At 34.8% G+C, this 20,101-nt stretch overlaps 1 protein-coding gene across 6 annotated transcripts; it reads right to left on the reverse strand.

Annotated features, from left to right (window-relative positions):
* Positions 1-344: 344 nt before the first annotated feature.
* On the reverse strand, positions 345-17,898 carry LOC127843994 (F-box/LRR-repeat protein 3-like). Of its 6 annotated transcripts, none has more exons than XM_052373952.1 (3): positions 17,511-17,898; positions 17,000-17,064; positions 345-1,637 (listed from the first exon to the last, which is right to left on the reverse strand). In XM_052373952.1, the coding sequence occupies exon 3, from the start codon at positions 1,629-1,631 to the stop codon at positions 447-449; it is 1,185 nt and encodes a 394-aa protein (XP_052229912.1). In that variant the 5' UTR covers positions 1,632-1,637; positions 17,000-17,064; positions 17,511-17,898; the 3' UTR covers positions 345-446. The 6 variants fall into 6 exon arrangements, 4 of the variants coding, with proteins under 4 accessions (XP_052229912.1, XP_052229911.1, XP_052229910.1 ...); XM_052373951.1 differs by having other exon boundaries at positions 17,397-17,898; XR_008032500.1 differs by lacking the exon at positions 345-1,637 and adding an exon at positions 2,178-2,212.
* Between the last annotated feature and the right edge of the window lie 2,203 nt (positions 17,899-20,101).

The following is a 20,101-nucleotide window of genomic DNA, read 5'->3' on the forward strand; positions in this document are numbered from 1 at the left end:
TGTTTTGTTTATCATGTACAAATTGTTATTTGTTGAATGTATTTTAGTTATTTATTATTGTAACATCTACATTTTTTTCTATAAATTCCATATTTAACTATTTAATATAATCCGCTATTGTTTTAGTTGTTCCCGTGTGGAACTTAATATATTGTTTATGTAGCCACCTATCAATTTTAGACAGGCTTATTCAAAAATTGAATAAAAAAAGAAATACATGTATATTGCAAAGAAACAACAAACCCAGCATAAATATGGACTCTGGAAATACACAAATGCATAAATAAGCACAAATGTCTGAAAATAAAACATTAAAATCAATTGTAATTAATAAAGAACAGCTATTAGTATTTCAGATTTAATAATTGTTATCTAACACAAGTCCAAAACAAAAATAAAACTGACAAGTTAAATAAAGTTTTTTAATTATGTTGATAATGGCACAATTAATCCCCTTCCTCCACTCCAACCACCCAAGGCTCAGGTTCAACAACAGACTTCAGAATAAAGGTACCACGGGTTTTCATATCTGGGTGTAAACGGAAGATTTCTTCAATAGTTTCCTCGCTAACAACGCAAAACACTAACAAAGCCTTCAATAAGGTACAGCTTTGTGCTACTTTTATCAACGCCTCTTCCAATACCATGGTATTTCTTGTCCTTAACACTAATTTTACTAGGGTTGAGCTATAGTACATAGCTGCCAGTGTTACCTCTTCATGACATTCCGCAAACGTCTCAAGCTTCAAAGTCCGTACAGGAATCACTGGTTTCATAATTATCGGGATGATATTGAATGGACATGTGTGGTCAAACCCTAACGTGACCCTAAAAGACGGGTTTGCAGAGGCCAAGTTCTTCCACGCCATTGCGGAAAGGTCCGTGCCAAATTTGTCCTCCCTTCTGCACATTATCGACAGATGCTCAATATTTTTTTCTCTGTTTTCTTTTGTAAATGCATCTAGAATATAATCTGACATGCTGCAATGATAGAGCCTAAGGTCTAAAAGATAGCGGCATATTTTTACAAGCCGCAAAATGCATCCAGGAGTCACCTTGCACACAATAACTTTGTTTTGAATGTCAAAGTATTGCAGTCCTTTGTGATTATCGGCAAGAATATTAATCAATCTGTCATCAATCGGAACTGTTATACCACATAGATCTACATGAGATAATGTATTTAATGGTGGTTCTATTGATTCTGAAACCGGCGAAAATAATTTAAAAAGACCATCCAGAAACTCTTGTCCAGAGTAAAACAATGGATTTTCCCCTGTGAACACGATTTCTATTCTTGTCAACCTTCGTTTACCAATTTTTGAAAGTTGATCCATAAGGGCACATGCATTTTCACGGTTCACTTGTGACAATTGGTTCACGCCTATGAATACAGATTTAATATATCGACCATACTTGATGAGCCCTTCCAATAAACGGACATGGGAAGGCAAAAGGAACCAGAAATCGAAACTATGCCACAGGTATGGATGCCCAAAAGCTTGATGCCAAGCTTTGCACACCCTCGACACGCTGTTCCTTTCTTTCATGGGTAAAAATGAAAACACATGAACTACTACATCTGAAGGTAGCAGCGACCAGTTGCAAGCCAATTCTTCTAAATCTGCCATCTTGCCCTTCAATACAAGAAAACAAAAGTAGTTTACCAGTACATGACATTTCAGTGTTTTAAAAGAGACTTATTCACAGGTTTTAGTCAATTCATAAAGTTTTACATTATTATCTACAACTCGATAGATTGAACAGAATTAGAGAGCTTATGTATAACAACTTGACAATAATGTTACCTAAGAAAATTACAGGCAATAGGTTGCTCACCTGAGACATTTGAAAACTAATCTGTTATTAGAAGATTTTGTGATGTTAATGTTATAATATTGTAATTTGTAAGTTTTTTACTCTGTATGACACAGACTAAAAATGCTCTGAGGCAGTAGTGGAACAAATTAAATATTTTACAGCAAACACATTAAATAGCACTTACTCCTAGAGTGGGACCAATATTGATGATGGAATTTGATCCCAGGGTCATAATTTCAACAAACTTGGTCGAGGACCATAATACGATGTCGCTAGCTACATATTAAACGCCTGACAGAGACTGTTTCAGAAAATATTGTTTTTAACATTATTTATATAAATCTATATAGATCATGTTAATCCTTGCCGTGGTTAGTTTTGACCCCAGGCCCTGCAGTTTTAGAGAAGAATGTTTACATATATAAACATGTAAGGAAAACAAGTGACGCCTAGGAAAGGGTCAATTTTGACCCCAGAGACATAATTTAAACAAATTAATGTTGTAGACACCATGTTAGATGCAAAAAATCAAACTCCTAAACATAGAGGCTTCAGAGAAGCTTTTAAATGGTATTTATTATGCTCCCCCAAAATAAATTTTAGGGGGAGCATATAGTCGCTGCTTCGTATGTCGGTGTGTGCGTCTGTCTGTCCGTCCGTGCACAATTTTTGTCCGGGCTATTTCTCAGCAACTAATGACCGGAATTCAATGAAACTTTATGGGAAGCTTCACTACCAAGAGGAGATGTGCATATTATCAGCGGATTCTGGTCGGATGATTTTTCACAGAGTTATGGCCCTTTGAAATTTTCCATTAACTAAATTCCGTCTGTAGATCTGCCGTGGAATCATATGGAATCCTATGGAAATCGTTAGATGGAATTCCGTGGAGTATTGGCACTAACTTTCCATCCGATTCCATGCAATCAAAGGAAAAGTGAAAAAAAAACAAGGGAGGGACTTGATATGGGATGGAATTCCATAAAATGCCGTGAAATTCCATAGAATTCCGTGGCATTCCATATAATGCCGTGGAATTCCATAGAATGCCGTGGAATTCCATAGAATGCCGTGGAATACCATAGAACGCTGTGGAATTCCATAGAACACCGTGGAATTCCATAGAATGCCGTGGAATTCCATAGAATGCCGTGGAATTCCATAGAATTATATGGAATTTTGTGAAAAGCTATGGAATTTAATAAAAAGCTGGAATAAAATAGAAAAAAACAGATTATAGATCAAAGGCATTTCATTGATTTTGAAAAACAAATGTGAATGTAACTAAAGGTTTCATCATAGAAGTTAAACAAGAACAAGATCTGGCATCAATCATTAACCACACACATGCAGTCACAGTACATATTACAAAAATGAGTGGTTTTACATTTTCATAAAGTACCAACTCTCTTAACCACAGGCATGCATGCACACATTCAAAAACACATCCATAAACATGCACGAATATACAGGTGAGAAAAGAAAAACTTATAAAAGGCACAATATAAAACATAGAAGTAGAATTTTAAATTTCTCTTATGACAAGTATACTTCCTTTCTCACATATGTTCATAAACACACACAATTACATGCACTGTCACACATCACGCACAATTGTTCTCGAGTTTTTTCTCATAAATTTTAACGTTCAACAACTGTTCCTTATTAATTCTAGAACACTTTTAGTATGATAACAGAAGTTCAGTTCTAGTTGATGTGTTCCAGTACAATTCTAGAAAAGTTCCGAAGGTTAACTTTAAATATTTATGTCTGAAACCAACTTTCTAGAAAACAAATTCCCATTGGTATGAGGTACATTGTACACTGCTCACATGTGCTCTACAGAATAAAAAATCATAAAAATGTCTAAAGCAAAGAGTTATTTACATTCAAACTATAACAAGAGATTGCAAAGCAATATGGTCCCCTACCTGTTAAACTTCACTATTTTATGTTTGTTAAATATATTTGTTGCCATAGCAACCAGAATTCTTGCATTATAAACAACATGAAATGACCTGCAAAATGTCCTTATTGTCATCTGTTCATGTTTCAAGTTTCATGAAAAAATACTTAGAACTTTTAAAGTTATCCCAGGATCCAGAAAAGTGTAACTGACTTAGACCAATATATTGAATTCCAAAAAGACAAAATACTTTCAGGTGGTTAACATTAAATAACTTATCTAGCCCAGGGCATGACAATATTTACCATGAATTTGTGGCCCTGTAAGTCCTCTAGGTAAATGCACTTAAAGAGCCGCTTTGCTGTTGGATTATTTCCCTGCCAAACTCTGCAGTATCTTTCATCAACTGGTCAATGGTAATTAAAGCACATAATGAAAATGTATAGGGAACGTAATTCATGAATTGTTTTAAATATTAAGTTGTTAAATGGTCTTTAGAAAGAGAACTAAAAACGAAGTGAATACATCGCAAAGCAATAAGCATAACCTAATTTGTTGGTTATGATTAGTACAAATTTATTATTGCTATAATTAGAATGATGTGTAATTCTATTGGTATGAAAATGCACACTCAGATACCTAAAAACCAATTTCATTGGTTTAATTTTTAATTTACGAGCAAATACGTTGAATTGATATCCCCCGCCAATATGCTTCTGGACACATAAGTATTATATTTGACACTCAAACAAGCATTTTTTAAAGATACAAAGGGCCATAACCCCGTTTTTAACAGATGGTGTACAATTCCATTTGGCGTGCATCATCCTCTTATCCATATATTACTCGAACCAGGTTTCAATGAAATCCGCCAAAGCACTTCCAGGATATGGCCTTGGACACACACAAAAGTATTTTTTCAAGATACAAAGGGCCATAACTCTGTTATTAACTAATGGTGTACAATGCCATTTGGCATGCATCATCCTCTTATCCATATACATATTCATACCAAGTTACAGTGAAACTGCCAAAGCACTTCCAAGATATGGCTATGGACGGATGGAAAGACGGACAGACGGAAGGATGGAAGGACGGACAGACAACGCCAAAACAACATCCCTCCGCCTATGGCGGGGGATAATAATAAACATTAACACCATTAATGAGCATTGAGTGCTCAACATGCACAGTACAAAACTTCCTTAGCCTCAGTTCCATAACCTTGCATGATAAAATTCCGATACTACATTCAACGTTATTAATTTCTCCACATAGGTCTTATTACTTCCTTTTTTAACCTGCAAACTCCACTAAGTGAAAATTTGGGTGACAGCTGCTTTTAAACTAATATTTGCCATACTAAAACCTCAAATATCACATAAAAAGATCTACAATAATGTCATAAGAAGATTAAATTTTAAGGAATATTTAGAAATAATAAAAATCACAAACCTTCAGTTGTTGTTCTATTCCTAAACAGACTGCTCAAACACTGTATGCACCACTTTTTAGCAATATTTCATGTCACTTTCCAAATGATATAAATACATAAGTATTTTAAGAAAGTGTTTTTAATGGAAAAACTAATGAACTCTTCTGTTTGTTAAATTTCTTTAACTTTATTTTAACAAGTTATACCAGCACATTGTCCACCATGTTTCATGTTTCAATCTAACAGGTAAACTTTCTGTATTTGAATTCAGCCAATTAGCAAAAGGCTGTTATATCTTATAACCAATAGATTTGCAGCAAACATACCCAACATCTGATGCACAACACATGCTGGCCTTATCAGATAGATTGTTATTTGAGAACCTGGACTGGCTGAGTTTGATATTGAGAAAAAACAGCATGTATACCACTTGGACAGGGTTTAAACTTGTAGAAATTGCTTTGAAAGTAACAACTACTCCTACTTCTGCAGAACTACTACTTTAATTACTACAGCATCAACAACACCACCACCAACAACAACAGCAACAATAACAGCAGCAACAACAACAGCAACAGCAGCAACAACAACAGCAGCAGCAACAACTGCTACTACTGCAACAACTGCTACTACTGCTACTTCTATTGCTACTACTATTGCTACAGAAACTGTTAATGCTACTACTTCTACTACTACTACTACCACCACAACCTCCACAGATATAAAAAACACTATTGCTACTAAATCAATTACTACAACAACAACACCTACTACAACAACAACAACTACTACTACTAACACAGCTTCTACATCTAAAACTACTACTACTACTGCTGCTGCTGCTGTCACTACTATGAAGTATATTTGGCTATTTGTAAGTGTAAGGTGTTCTATATGTGTTCTTATTCCCCATTAGAACTTTTGTAGAACTTACTGGTTCTTAAAGCGTTCTAGATGTGTTCTAGAACTACATTTTAAAACATTTTTAGAAATTTCTTGACCATATTTTGTCCTTGAAATGTTATAAAAAGGTTCTTGAAATTGTTGGAACAGTTTCAGTTCTAAGCCATTTTCCACAAATGTTCTGGATTTATTCTAAAAAACTGTTTTGGAACAATTCCAGAACATACGTTTTAGAACACAAATATGGAACAGTTCCAGAACTGTTCCAATTTCTAGATCAAATTTATAATTATCTTTATTGCATTTTCTTTTAAATACAAAATACATGATGCAAATAAATTCATACATGTATTAAACTACAAATACATTTCAGACAACCAGCGAAAATTTTCTAAGTTATTTTCCATTGATTTCCATCCAAGAAAATGTATATAAGTTATTTTCCATAACGATTTCCGTTGAAAAAAATGGCTAAGTCCAACTTTCCATGGTGTTTTCCATACATTCCGTGGAAATGCATGGAATTTTAGTCGAGATTCCGTGGAATTCCATAACAGCTTCAGATGGAAAATTGGCAAGTGGATGGAATTCCATCAAATTCCATGGATTTCCATCGATTTCCATAGAATTCCATAATTTTTTCTATGGAATTCCATAGAAAAGTGCTAATGACTATGGCAGATCTACAGACGGGATTATTATTATACATAGAGTGCAATTCTTGTCCGGGCTATTTCTCAGCAACTAATGACCGGAATTTAATGAAACTTTATGGGAATCTTCACTACCAAGAGGAGATGTGCATATTATCAGCGGGTTCTGGTCGGATGATTTTTCACTGAGTTATGGCCCTTTGAAATTTTCTATAAAAAAATTCTTGTCCCCCCACCCGTCTGTAGATCTGCCATAGTCATTAGCACTTTTCTATGGAATTCCATAGAAAATATTATTGAATTCTACGGAATCGTGACTAAAATTCCATGCATTTCCACGGAATGTATGGAAAACACCATGGAAAGTTGGACTTAGCCATTTATTCCAACGGAAATCATTATGGAAAATAACTTATACATTTTCTTGGATGGAAATCAATGGAAAATAACTTAGAAAATTTTCGCTGGTTGTCTGAAATGTATTTGTAGTTTAATACATGTATGAATTTATTTGCATCATGTATTTTGTATTTAAAAGAAAATGCAATAAAGATAATTATAAATTTGTTCTAGAAATTGGAACAGTTCTGGAACTGTTCCATATTTGTGTTCTAAAACGTATGTTCTGGAATTGTTCCAAAACAGTTTTTTTTAAATAAATCCAGTACATTTATGGAAAATGGCTTAGGACTGAAACTGTTCCAATAATTTCAAGAACCTTTTTAGAACATTTCAAGGACAAAATATGGTCAAAAATTTCTAAAAATGTTTTAAAATGTAGTTCTAGAACACATCTAGAACGCTTTAAGAACCAGTAAGTTCTACAAAAGTTCTAATGGGGAATAAGAACACATATAGAACACCTTACACTTACAAATAGACAAATAGACTTCATAGTAGCGACAGCAGCAGCAGCAGTAGTAGTAGTAGTTGTAGATGTAGTAGCTGTATTAATAGCAGTAGTTGTTGTTGTTGTAGTAGGTGTTGTTGTTGTAGTAATTGATGTAGTAGCAGTAGTGTTTTTTATATCAGTAGAGGTTGTAGTGGTAGAAGTAGTAGTAGAAGTAGTAGCATTAACAGTTTCTGTAGCAATAGTAGTAGCAATAGAAGAAGCAGTAGTAGCAGTTGTTGCTGTAGTAGCAGTTGTTGCTGCTGCTGTTGCTGCTGTTGTTGTTGCTGCTGTTGCTGTTGCTGCTGTTATTGTTGCTGTTGTTGTTGGTGGTGGTGTTGTTGATGCTGTAGTAATTAAAGTAGTAGTTCTGCAGAAGTAGGAGTAGTTGTTACTTTCAAAGCAATTTCTACAAGTTTAAATTCCTTAACCCTGTCCAAGTGGTATACACACTGTTTTTTCTCAATATCAAACTCAGCCAGTCCAGGTTGTCAAATAACAATCTATCTGATAAGCCAAGCATGTGTTGTACATCAGATGTTGGGTATGTTTGCTGCAAATCTATTGGTTATAAGATATAACAGCCTTTTCTAATTGGCTGAATTCAAATACAGAAAGTTTACCTGTTAGATTGAAACATGAAACATGGTGGACAATGTACTGGTTTAACTTGTTAAAATAAAGTTAAAGAAATTTAACAAACAGAAGAGTTCATTAGTTTTTCCATTAAAAACACTTTCTTAAAATACTTATGTATTTATATCATTTGGAAAGTGACATGAAATATTGCTAAAGAGTGATGCATACAGTGTTTGAGCAGTCTGTCTAGGAATAGAACAACAACTGAAGGTTTGTGATTTTTATTATTTCTAAATATTCCTTTAAATTTAATCTTCTTATGACATTATTGTAGACCTGTGTATGTGATATTTGAGGTTTTAGTATGGCAAATATTAGTTTAAAAGCAGCTGTCACCCAAATTTTCACTTAGTGGAGTTTGCAGGTTGAAAAAGGAAGTAATAAGACCTATGAGGAGAAATTAATAACGTTGAATGTAGTATCGGAATTTTATCATGCAAGGTTATGCAGGCTAAGGAAGTTTTGTACTGTGCATGTTGAGCACTCAATACTCATTAATGGTGTTAATGTTTATTATTATCCCCCGCCATAGGCGGAGGGATATTGTTTTGGCGTTGTCTGTCTGTCCTTCCATCCTTCCGTCTGTCCGTCTTTCCATCCGTCCGTAGCCATATCTTGGAAGTGCTTTGGCAGATTTCACTGAAACTTGGTATGAGTATGTATATGGATAAGAGGATGATGCATGCCAAATGGCATTGTACACCATTAGTTAATAACAGAGTTATGGCCCTTTGTATCTTGAAAAAATGCTTTTTTGTGTGTCCAAGGCCATATCCTGGAAGTGCTTTGGCGGATTTCATTGAAACCTGGTTCGAGTATATATATGGATAAGAGGATGATGCACGCCAAATGGAATTATACACCATCTGTTAAAAACGGGGTTATGGCCCTTTGTATCTTTAAAAAATGCTTGTTTTAGTGTCAAATATAATACTTATGTGTCCAGAAGCATGTTGGCGGGGGATATCAATTCAACGTATTTGCTTGTAAATAAAAAATTAAACCAATGGAATTGGTTTTTAGGTATCTGAGTGTGCATTTTCATACCAATAGAATTACACATCATTCTAATTATAGCAATAATAAATTTGTACTAATCATACCAACAAATTAAGTTATGCTTAGTTCTTTGCGATGTATTCACTTCGTTTTTAGTTCTCTTTCTAAAGACCATTTAACAACTTAATATTTAAAACAATTCATGAATTACGTTCCCTATACATTTTCATTATGTGCTTTAATTACCATTGACCAGTTGATGGAAGATACTGCAGAGTTTGGCAGGGAAATAATCCAACAGCAAAGCGGCTCTTTAAGCGCATTTACCTAGAGGACTTACAGGACCACAAATTCATGGTAAATATTGTCATGCCCTGGGTTAGATAAGTTATTTAATGTTAACCACCTGAAAGTATTTTGTCTTTTTGGAATTCAATATATTGGTCCAAGTCAGTTACACTTTTCTGGATCCTGGGATAACTTTAAAAGTTCTAAGTATTTTTTCATGAAACTTGAAACATGAACAGATGACAATAAGGACATTTTGCACGTCATTTCATGTTGTTTATAATGCAAGAATTCTGGTTGCTATGGCAACAAATATATTTAACAAACTTAAAATAGTGAAGTTTAACAGGTAGGGGACCATATTGCTTTGCAATCTCTTGTTATAGTTGAATGTAAATAACTCTTTGCTTTAGACATTTTTATGATTTTTTATTCTGTAGAGCACATGCGAGCAGTATACAATGTACCTCATACCAAAAAGGACCCGGAGGCAGTGACTGGTGTTCAATATTCTCAGAAGAAAAGGAAAATGGCAGTGGAAGACTTGGACAAACATTTTAAAAAACTAGCCTCTGTGTTAAGCCTGGCAGTCTGTGGCTGGTAACATGTTTTATTTTGGTTACGGTTAGTATAAAAAAGACCATTTATTTATTTTGTGAAATGTATTTTGTGTTTGTTTTTTGTCTTAATTTATTTGTTGTTTTTTTAATTTAGGAATTTGAAACTTGGATAATTGAATTAAGTCCGTGTTCAACAGTACTGAGCATAGTATAATAAATAACAAATTTACAACAGTTGTTAATTTGTTATGTATTATTATTAACTATGCTCAGTACTTGAATACTGGCTGTCTGCATGGGAATTTGTTTTCTAGAAAGTTGGTTTCAGACTTAAATATTTGAAATTAACCTTCAGAACTTTTCTAGAATTGTACTGGAACACATCAACTAGAACTGAACTTCTGTTATCATACTGAAAGTGTTCTAGAATTAATAAGGAACAGTTGTTGAACGTTAAAATTTATGAGAAAAAACTCTAGAACAATTGTGCGTGATGTGTGTGTGCATGTAATTGTGTGTGTTTATGAACATATGTGAGAAAGGAAGTATACTTGTTATAAGAGAAATGTAAAATTCTATTTCTATGTTTTATATTGTGCCTTTTATAAGTTTTTCTTTTCTCACCTGTATATGCGTGCATGTTTATGGATGTGTTTTTGAATGTGTGCATGCATGCCTGTGGTTAAGAGAGTTGGTACTTTATGAAAATGTAAAACCACTCATTTTTGTAATATGTACTGTGACTGCATGTGTGTGGTTAATGATTGATGCCAGATCTTGTTCTTGTTTAACTTCTATGATGAAACCTTTAGTTACATTCACATTTGTTTTTCAAAATCAATAAAATGCCTTTGATCTATAATCTGTTTTTTTTTCTATTTTATTCCAGCTTTTTATTAAATTCCATAGCTTTTCACGGAATTCCACGGCATTCTATGGAATTCCACGGCATTCTATGGAATTCCACAGCGTTCTATGGAATTCCACTGCGTTCTATGGAATTCCATGACATTCTATGGAATTCCATGGCATTCTATGGAATTCCACGGCATTCTATGGAATTCCACGGCATTATATGGAATGCAACGGAATTCTATGGAATTCCACGGCATTTTATGGAATTCCATCCCATATCAAGTCCCCCTTCTGTTTTTTTTTTCACTTTTCCATTGATTGCATGGAATCGGATGGAAAGTTAGTGCCAATACTCCACGGAATTCCATCTAACGATTTCCATAGAATTCCATATGATTCCACGGCAGATCTACAGACGGGCAACTACTGTGCCCTCAAGACGTTTCCTTTTATCTGAATATATAGTGAAATATTGTGACAAAAAAAACTTTGGGGAGCATCACCAGTCTCTGATGGTTTCTTGTAATATAAGTCTACATAAATCTTGTGTCCCTTGGGTGTGGCAAGTTTTGACCAAGGGCATGATTTGAACAAACTTGGATGAGGAACACCATACAATGCTACATACCAAATACCAAACCTTTCTGCCCAGTGGTTTTAGATACACAGAATTTTACTCTATACATATATGTAAGACAATTTTACACACCAATTATTGAAGCTCTGATCCTTGAGGTTTCAGAATTTTGTCATTGTTAAATTTTTTATTTATGCCGCCCTTTGAGGAAGAAAGGGTATATTGTTTTGCTGGATTTCTGTTGGTCAGTATACCAGTTCGTTTCAGATCAATAACTGGTCAACATATGCATCGGCCTTGGACTGTGGATGACCCCAATTGACATCGGGGTCACTAGGTCAAAGGTCAAGGTCACAATAAGTGTGAAAATTGTTTCCTATTTATAACTTGTGAACAAGTTGACTGATAGGCTTGATAATTCACATGTGCATTGGCCTTAGACAGTCAATGACCCGTATTGAAATTGGGGTCACTAGGTAATAGGTCAAAGTCACTGTCACAATTAGTATGAAAATTGTTTCCGATCAATAACCATTAGCTGGATGCTTCACATATTCATCGGCTTTTGACAGAAGATGACCCCTATTGAAATTGGGGTCACTATAAGGTCAAACGTCACTGTCACAATAAGTTTGTAAATCGTTTCTGATCAATAACTCTTCAACAAATTGACCGATTGGCTTGACACTTTACATGTGCGTTAGCCTTGAACAGTAGGTGAACCATAGTTATCATACTATAATATATTCAACCCATTTACTATAATGATGATTTAACTGAAGCACATAATTCTGTGTCAACTAAAAACTTATTTAAGTGGCTAAGTCACACTAATATGATGAGATTAACTTTTGTGGTCTGTTTTGTTGAAAACATGTCTGTGCCAAGGCCCTGTTTGGAGTGTTGGGGGGGGGGGGGGGGGGCATTTGTCTCCAACCGTGGAGCTCTTGCTTAAATCTATTTTAAGGTCCAGTGATCACCATATGCAATGGACTAGAATGATTTGAAAAACTTTGAGAGGGGGTCACTTGCCCAGAAGTTCATGGAAAGAAGTTGAAGAAAAAAATTTATGGACGGACAAACAACGGACACCACGTTATTTCAAAGCTTGTGCTCAGTGAGCTTAAAATAACTTTTGGCCTCAACAGGGATTTGGGTTCAAAATTATATCTTTTTGACCTTTCAACCATCCTGACAATTAACGCGTGCTTCATCTGATGACACACAATTTAACGAAAAAACAACAGAAGTACTCCACATTATTTGATCCTTTAACTTTTATACTTTATTATTGTATCAATTTCAAATGAGCATTACTCATAAATAAATATGCATCTTACTAATTTTTCTATTTCAGAAGTGGTATTTCTTTCAATTGGGTAAACATGTATTGTATGGCTCTGTGACAAAGAGTTTGAAGTTAATTCACCAATCTCGGCAATCTGTTAACAAGTCCCTTTTTCATATCATATTCATGTTATTGATGTGAACAAAAACTATTTATTAAATACAATTGCGAAGCAGTACATTGTCATCAACTCACATGTGTATGCTTCCAATCAACAAAATGAGGACCATGATTGACCTTGCGCATTCACCTGGGTAAAAGGTTGCCAATTGCTCAAGACTGGACTTGGTGCTCTAGTTGTTTTACCCCAATAGACCCAGATTAAATGGTTTCCTTAACATGGTCAACATAACATTCTGAAAAAGTTTCATAATACATTTTGCTTCTAAAGTGGTAAGAATTTTTATATAATTAAAAGTGGTGACCAAGTTTCTAGACATTCGTGATCCCAATACAATCTTAGCCTAGATATTGTCAAGATAAACTTTCTAACAATGTTTCATCAACATTGATTCATACAAGTAACCTCTAGAGTGGTAACAAGTTTTATTCTAAGATTTGACCTTGTGACCTTGTTTTGTAACGCACATGACCAAGATCCCAACACAGCCTAGATATTGTTAAGATAACAACTCTTAATAAGTTTTATCAAGATTGAGTCATAAATATGGCTTCTTGACAGGAAACAAGGTTTTTCTAAGATTACCTGGTGACTTAGCTTTTGGACAAACAAGACTCAGATTCTTACTTGTTTCAGATATTGTCGAGATAAAAATTCTAATCAAGTTTCATCAAGATTGAGACATAAATGTGGTCTCTAAAATTTAAACTAGGTTTTCATACGATTTGATCTGCTGATCTAGTTTTTTTTACCACATAACCCAGATTCCCCGAGGTAATATGTAGGCATACATGCCGCCTCTAGAGTGGTATACATGGTTTATCTAAGATTTGATTTGGTTACCTAGATTTTGAATACACGTTACGCACATTTGAACTTGACCTAGATATTGTCAAGATAAACATTCTGACCAAGTTTTGTCATGATTAACTAATAAACGTGGCGTCTAGAGAGGTAACTAGATTTTTCTCAGATTTGACGTGGTGACCTTCTTTTTAAATGTGCATGACCCAGATTCAAACTCGGTCTAAATACATGTATTGTCCAGATAAACCTTTTGAATAAGATCAATTTTATAATACATGTGCATTGATAACTTAAAACATCATTTATCATGAAGCATAATATGTTTATTATGCACATGTTATTAATTGTGGTCAAACAAGATAGATGATAGACAGTTTTGTAATAACAGCAGGTTACTTCACAATAGAAGTTGAAAGAATGCTATGGACCGCCTTTTCTGTCTTCTTTTGACTATTGATATATTTTGGCTGTTTCATTGAAATGATGTGCGTTAGAATCATACAATATGTGCTTATAATTGTATGCTGTGTAATTGCGCTAGTATGCATAATGCTGTGTGTTTGTTGTGGTATACTGTGTGTTTGTTTTGGTATAACTGTGTTTGTGATGGTATGCTGTGTGTTTGTGATGATATACTCTGTGTTTGCGATGATATGTTGTGTTTGCCAAAGTCTGCTGTGTGATTGTCATGGTATGCTGTGTGTTTGTCGTGTTATGCTGTGTGTTTGTCTTGGTATTTTATTGTTTGTCATGGTATGCTGTGTGTTTGCCATGGTATGTTGTGTGTTTGTCATGATATGCCATGTTTTTGTCATGGTATGCTGTGTGTTTGTCATGATATGCTGTGTGTTTGCCATGATATGCCATGTGTTTGTCATGGTATGTCGTATCTTTGTCATGGTATTCTGTGTGTTTGTCAAGGTATGCCATGTGTTTGTCGTGTTATGTCATGGTTTGCCATGGTATGCCATGTGTCTGTCATGGTATGCTGTGTGTTTGTCATGGTATGCTGTGTGTTTGTAATGGTATTATGTGTATTTGTCATGGTATGGTGTGCGTTTGTAATGGTATTGTGTGTTTGTCATGGTATGCCATGTGTTTGTCGTGTTTTGTCATGTGTTTGTCATGGTATGTCATGTGTTTTACCATGGTATGACATGTGTCTGTCATGGTATGATGTGTGTTTGTCATGGTATGCTCTGTGTTTGTGATGGTATTCTGTGTGTTTGTCATGGTATGCTATGTGTTTGCCATGGTATGGCATGTGTTTGTCATGGTATGATGTGTGTTTGTCATTGTATGCTTGGCACTGTATGGTGTATTATCCTGCGGGTTTATGTCTGTCTGTCTGTGTTTTTCTTGTCTGTCTCTCTGTTTCACAGTCTGTTTGTACCACTTTCCATCCATATGTCAGTGCGTTTTTCCATCTGTGTGTCCTTATTTCCATCACTCCGCGTGTCAGTCTGTTTTTCCATCCATTTGTCCATCTGTGTGTCCTTATTTCCGTCACTCCCCGTGTCTGTCTGTTTTTCCATCCATTTGTCTGTCTGTGTGATCCTAAGGATATACGGCACTACTGCTTTTACTGTTACTACAATATATTTATTGTTTCTACTGCTACTTCTGATACTATTGATTCTTCTGCTGCTTATACAACTACTACTGCTTCTTTTGCTACTACTTCTACTAATGTTAGTTCTACTTTCAATTCTTCTACTTATTCAACTCAAACAACAGCAAATACCACTTCTACTTGTGATAAAAGAAAAACTTTACCACAGATGAATATACAGTACAGTAAGAATGTCAACATGACTCTTGATGCAGAGTCAACTGAAAAAAATCACTCAAATTTATCTGACCACAACTTTAATTAATATCACTTTCAAAACTTTAATTAATATCACTTTCAATTATGGGCATCAAATATAAATATCATCCAAATCTTTAACGTACAATATATTATGTGGTATAAACAGAAAAATTGATATGAAACTTTAAATTTAATTTTATTGTCATTAACACTGAAAACAGCTAAAATAATTGGTAATTACTTTCAATGCCGTTGGACATTTACATTATTAAAGAGTTTTTCTAAACAGTTATATCTTACACATTCTGCTTATTTTCTATTAAACAAACTCTCGTGCGTAGGGAGGGACTGACCGACAGACAGACGAACGGACGGACGGAAATGAGAAACACGGATGGACAGACAAATGGACATACAGGCGTAAAAATATACGGAGGTTCGGACAGCCTGAAAAACAGACACACAGCTAAAAAGAAAGATGCATTGACAGACGGATATAAGGGCACACGGTCGGACCGACACACGGACGGAGGAACAGAGAGACAGATGGACACACAAACAGACCGCAAACAGACAGATTGACGGACAGCCAGACAGAAAAACAGAAAGACACACGGGCAAACAGGCAAACGGATGGCCAGACAGAAATACGGACGGAGGAACAGAGAGACAGACGACACACCGACAGACAGACAAATAGGCGGACAGACACACAAACAGACAGAAAGACACACAGACAAACTGGCAGACGCACGGACCGACGGAAATTTGGACGGACGGAAATACGGACTTACTTATGTCCGTTACCATTAGATCTTTAACAAGAACCGAGCGTTCCGAATGAAAATAAACGCAAACTTACTTCATAGTGAATGAAAAGGATTATGTTAGATAAACCCAGAGGATAGTACAACAAACACACAGCATACCATTACAAACTCACCGCATACCACGACACATACAGCATTCTATGACAAACGCACAGCAGACCATGGCAACACACAGCAGACTATGGCAAACACACAACATATCATCACAAACCCACAGAATTCCATTCACAAACACGCAGTGTATCATCAAAAACACACAGAATTCCATCACAAACACACAGCAGACTATGCAACACAAAGTACTATGGCAAACACTCAACATATCATCACAAACACACACAATTCCATTACAAACACGCAGCATATTATATGGCAAGCACACCGCATACTGATCATATAATTTAAGCCCACATCATTTCAATGAAACAGCCGGTATACCAATAGTCAACAGAAGACAGAAGATGCGTACCATAAAATACTATTGTCTAAAATTCGTCTGTGGAGTCCATATGGAAAAGTAATACATGTAAATACATAAAAACAATCTATAAATACCTTTACGTCTAGCCCAGAAAGGCATGTACGAATTCCATTTCCTGCTTCTACCCTCTAGTCTCTACCTGTAATCGTGGGATGAACAGTACAGGCGTTTGCTATACAAAGTGTAATAATCCTTTCTATCAGTTGTTTATAATTGCAAGCTTGTTAGGGAAAGGTATAACACTTCTTGGAGGCATGTACATCGTCACATTTTCAAAATTGTACAATATCATCATTTAGTTGTAGCAGAAGCTAGCAACAGCCGCAGTTGCTATACTATTAACATACTAGCAGTTAAAGCAGTATCATCAACACAAGTAGTACTACTTAGTAGTTAGATTATATATAAAGCAATATTCAGTATCAAATCAAGTAGGGGTAGGGGTAGTGGTTAGATTAGATATTAACTTACGTTTAGTTGTCACGTTATCCGTGTCGGTAAACGATCTTATTTAAATATTCGATCACACATACAGACAAATAAGGCTGTCCGGCTAGAGCAGTGGTTGGTAAACTCGCTTCTCACCTAGGCGACTCGGGTTCAATTCCTGTTCCCATAAGCATGTGATTTTGGTTGGTGGTCACCATACCGGACAGGTGGGGTTTCCTCCGGGTACTCCGGCTTTCCGCCCCCACAACACAAGACCACACCAAAATGCAAAATCTTTCAGCATCAATAAATAACATTGAAATTTCAGCTTTAATTCAAAATTCGTCACAACTTTCGTGAGTCTATTAAGTTATTAGTTAGGAGTGCTGCGGTACACTCAGGGTGTAGCCTGTACCTCGTAAAGGTCCTCATAAACTTGGAAATACGCACACAATGTACAGATAATGAATTCGCGTATACCACATCGTGTACTAAGATTCGCACTTCCGTATTGGTAATATATACCTGCTGTGGTATGCTCAGTAAGCGCAAACACTTTGTTTAGCTGTTTGTCTCCCTTGTTATAAACAAACTGAATGTTTATGTACAAACATTAAAGCTGCAACGTCACATATTTCGACAACTTGAAGAAATAATGAAGAAAATTATTGTTTTATATTCACGAAAATAACATGTTAATCAATCAAACTAATTGCAATAACATTGTCGACACAATATCAAAGTTCTAAACACCCTGGTTAAGTTATTTCAACCAATAATGAGCATCCATTTTTAGACGCTATTTACATTTAGCTTATTATAAATCTTCAGTAGTTGTTGTGAATTAAATTACCACATGGGCGAAACTAACCAATGAAATATCCTCCCGGATTCTCCTTGCAAACAAAAGATAATGTCGAAATTATCAGCAGAAGATGGATGCTTTGTCTGTATTGTTTAGAACATCAGGTTTTAAAATCGGGTTTAATCCCAATTAATATATTTTAAGAAGCACAGAAACCAATCAATGACAATTTAATAATAAAATAATCAAACATACTATAATCTTTACAATAAATCTAAAATAAGAAAAAAACAGTTGGGATATATATATATATATATATATATATATATATATATATATATATATATATATAAATATATATATATATATATATATATCGAGGGGTTAAAGCCAGAACGTGATAACTCCTTTTTTCAAATAGTGGAGAAAAACGCAAAATTAAGGTTTGACAGACTACAACTTTTAAATGAATATGAATATCAGCGTAATATTTGGTTATAATATAGGTAATAGTATTGTTATGACATTGTAAACATATTATATGATTGCATACAATATTTTAATGCTTTTGTATTCAAAATAGCACTTACTTCATTCTGGCATAAACGTAAAACATATATATTTTCAGAGTACAACTGTGTTAAGTGCACTTGGTGCTATTTTGCATAAAAATTGAACGCTGCTTTTCCTATGCCATACAGGACTTAGTGCAATTAAAGCATAACAGCCTTGTGCTATGCATCTATTTTACGAGACTAAACGAAACATGTGCACTTAAAACAAGTTTATTTTAATAATTATAATGGTAATTCTTTTTGTAGAAGTACATACTTATTTTCTTTTGCATTCTAGATTTGAACAGGACATGCAAATGTGTCTCCAACCTTAACAATGGAAGAAAGTTAAGATTCAGATATTCTATTCCACATCTGCATCTTATCTATCTTCTATTGTATCTGGGTCTGGAATAATCTTGAAATACTGGTGATATTCTGAAGGAATTATCCCTTCAGAGCAAAGTGATGGCAGGTCTTTCTTCTTTGTTGCTGTAATTGGAAGTTTGGAATCTACAAGGGTTGTATGTCACATTTTATAGAAGGTCCTTTGATAGAGGATTTGATTTGATTTTATAGAGGATATGAGTTTACTACACTGAAAACTGGTGTCATCAAAACTGCACTTAAAAAACACACACCCTGATCACAATTGTAGTTTTATCAATTTTATTTTTGTCCATATAACCTTTTGTCCACTTACATTTACAACATTTGGCGGCATTACAGTTTAAGCTACATGCTTGATATAAAAAGCGTCATAGTTTTTCATAGGCACTACAACATACGCAGTTCTCTTTGGTGTAATCCTCACAATTGGTTCCCCATTAGTAAATATACCAATGTAAATTTCTTTGCTCATTCAATGTAAGCAGGTACTATACCACACTCCATCTAAGTATGTCCACTTTCTAAATACCTTTGTTCAATGGTGTCTATGTTTTTACATTTTTCAATGCAACAGTAATAACCTAATTTCGATTTTGACCACTACAACAGTCAGAATAAAAACAGACATTCTTTACTGTGATGGGAAGGGATTTCATGTAAGTCAAAAGACAGTTTCCCATTTCACAGCCGCATTTTCCTTCAGTTTCGTTCCACAATAAACATGTCAAACTTGTGTTTTGTAAACAATAAAAAAATATTGAAACTTTTTCTTTTTCTTTTATAATAAACTTGGCTCACACGAGAACATGGAATCGGTAAAACAGCCTCTAGATCAAATCTTAATTTACCATCTTAGTGGGAGAATAATGTCTTTTAGATAAGCACCAATGAAGGCATATTCTCCCGATCTAATTACAAATTAGCACAATAGTTTGTGTATTCCTGTTTAAATAAACAAGATGCAATAATTCCTTAACAAGGAAAGGGCTTCATATTTT

The sequence above is a fragment of the Dreissena polymorpha genome, chromosome 9 (genome assembly GCF_020536995.1).
Source record: "Dreissena polymorpha isolate Duluth1 chromosome 9, UMN_Dpol_1.0, whole genome shotgun sequence".
Classification (NCBI taxonomy): Eukaryota; Metazoa; Mollusca; class Bivalvia; order Myida; family Dreissenidae; genus Dreissena; species Dreissena polymorpha.

Bases quoted from the DNA above. Each gene is read 5' to 3' on its own strand.
- LOC127843994 (XM_052373950.1), bottom strand. From the start codon at position 15,248: ATGGAAATAAGGACACACAGATGGAAAAACGCACTGACATATGGATGG. The intron at 1,638-15,194 runs GTACAAACAGAC...CTTGTATTGAAG, and splicing joins TGACATATGGATGGAAAGTG to GGCAAGATGGCAGATTTAGA.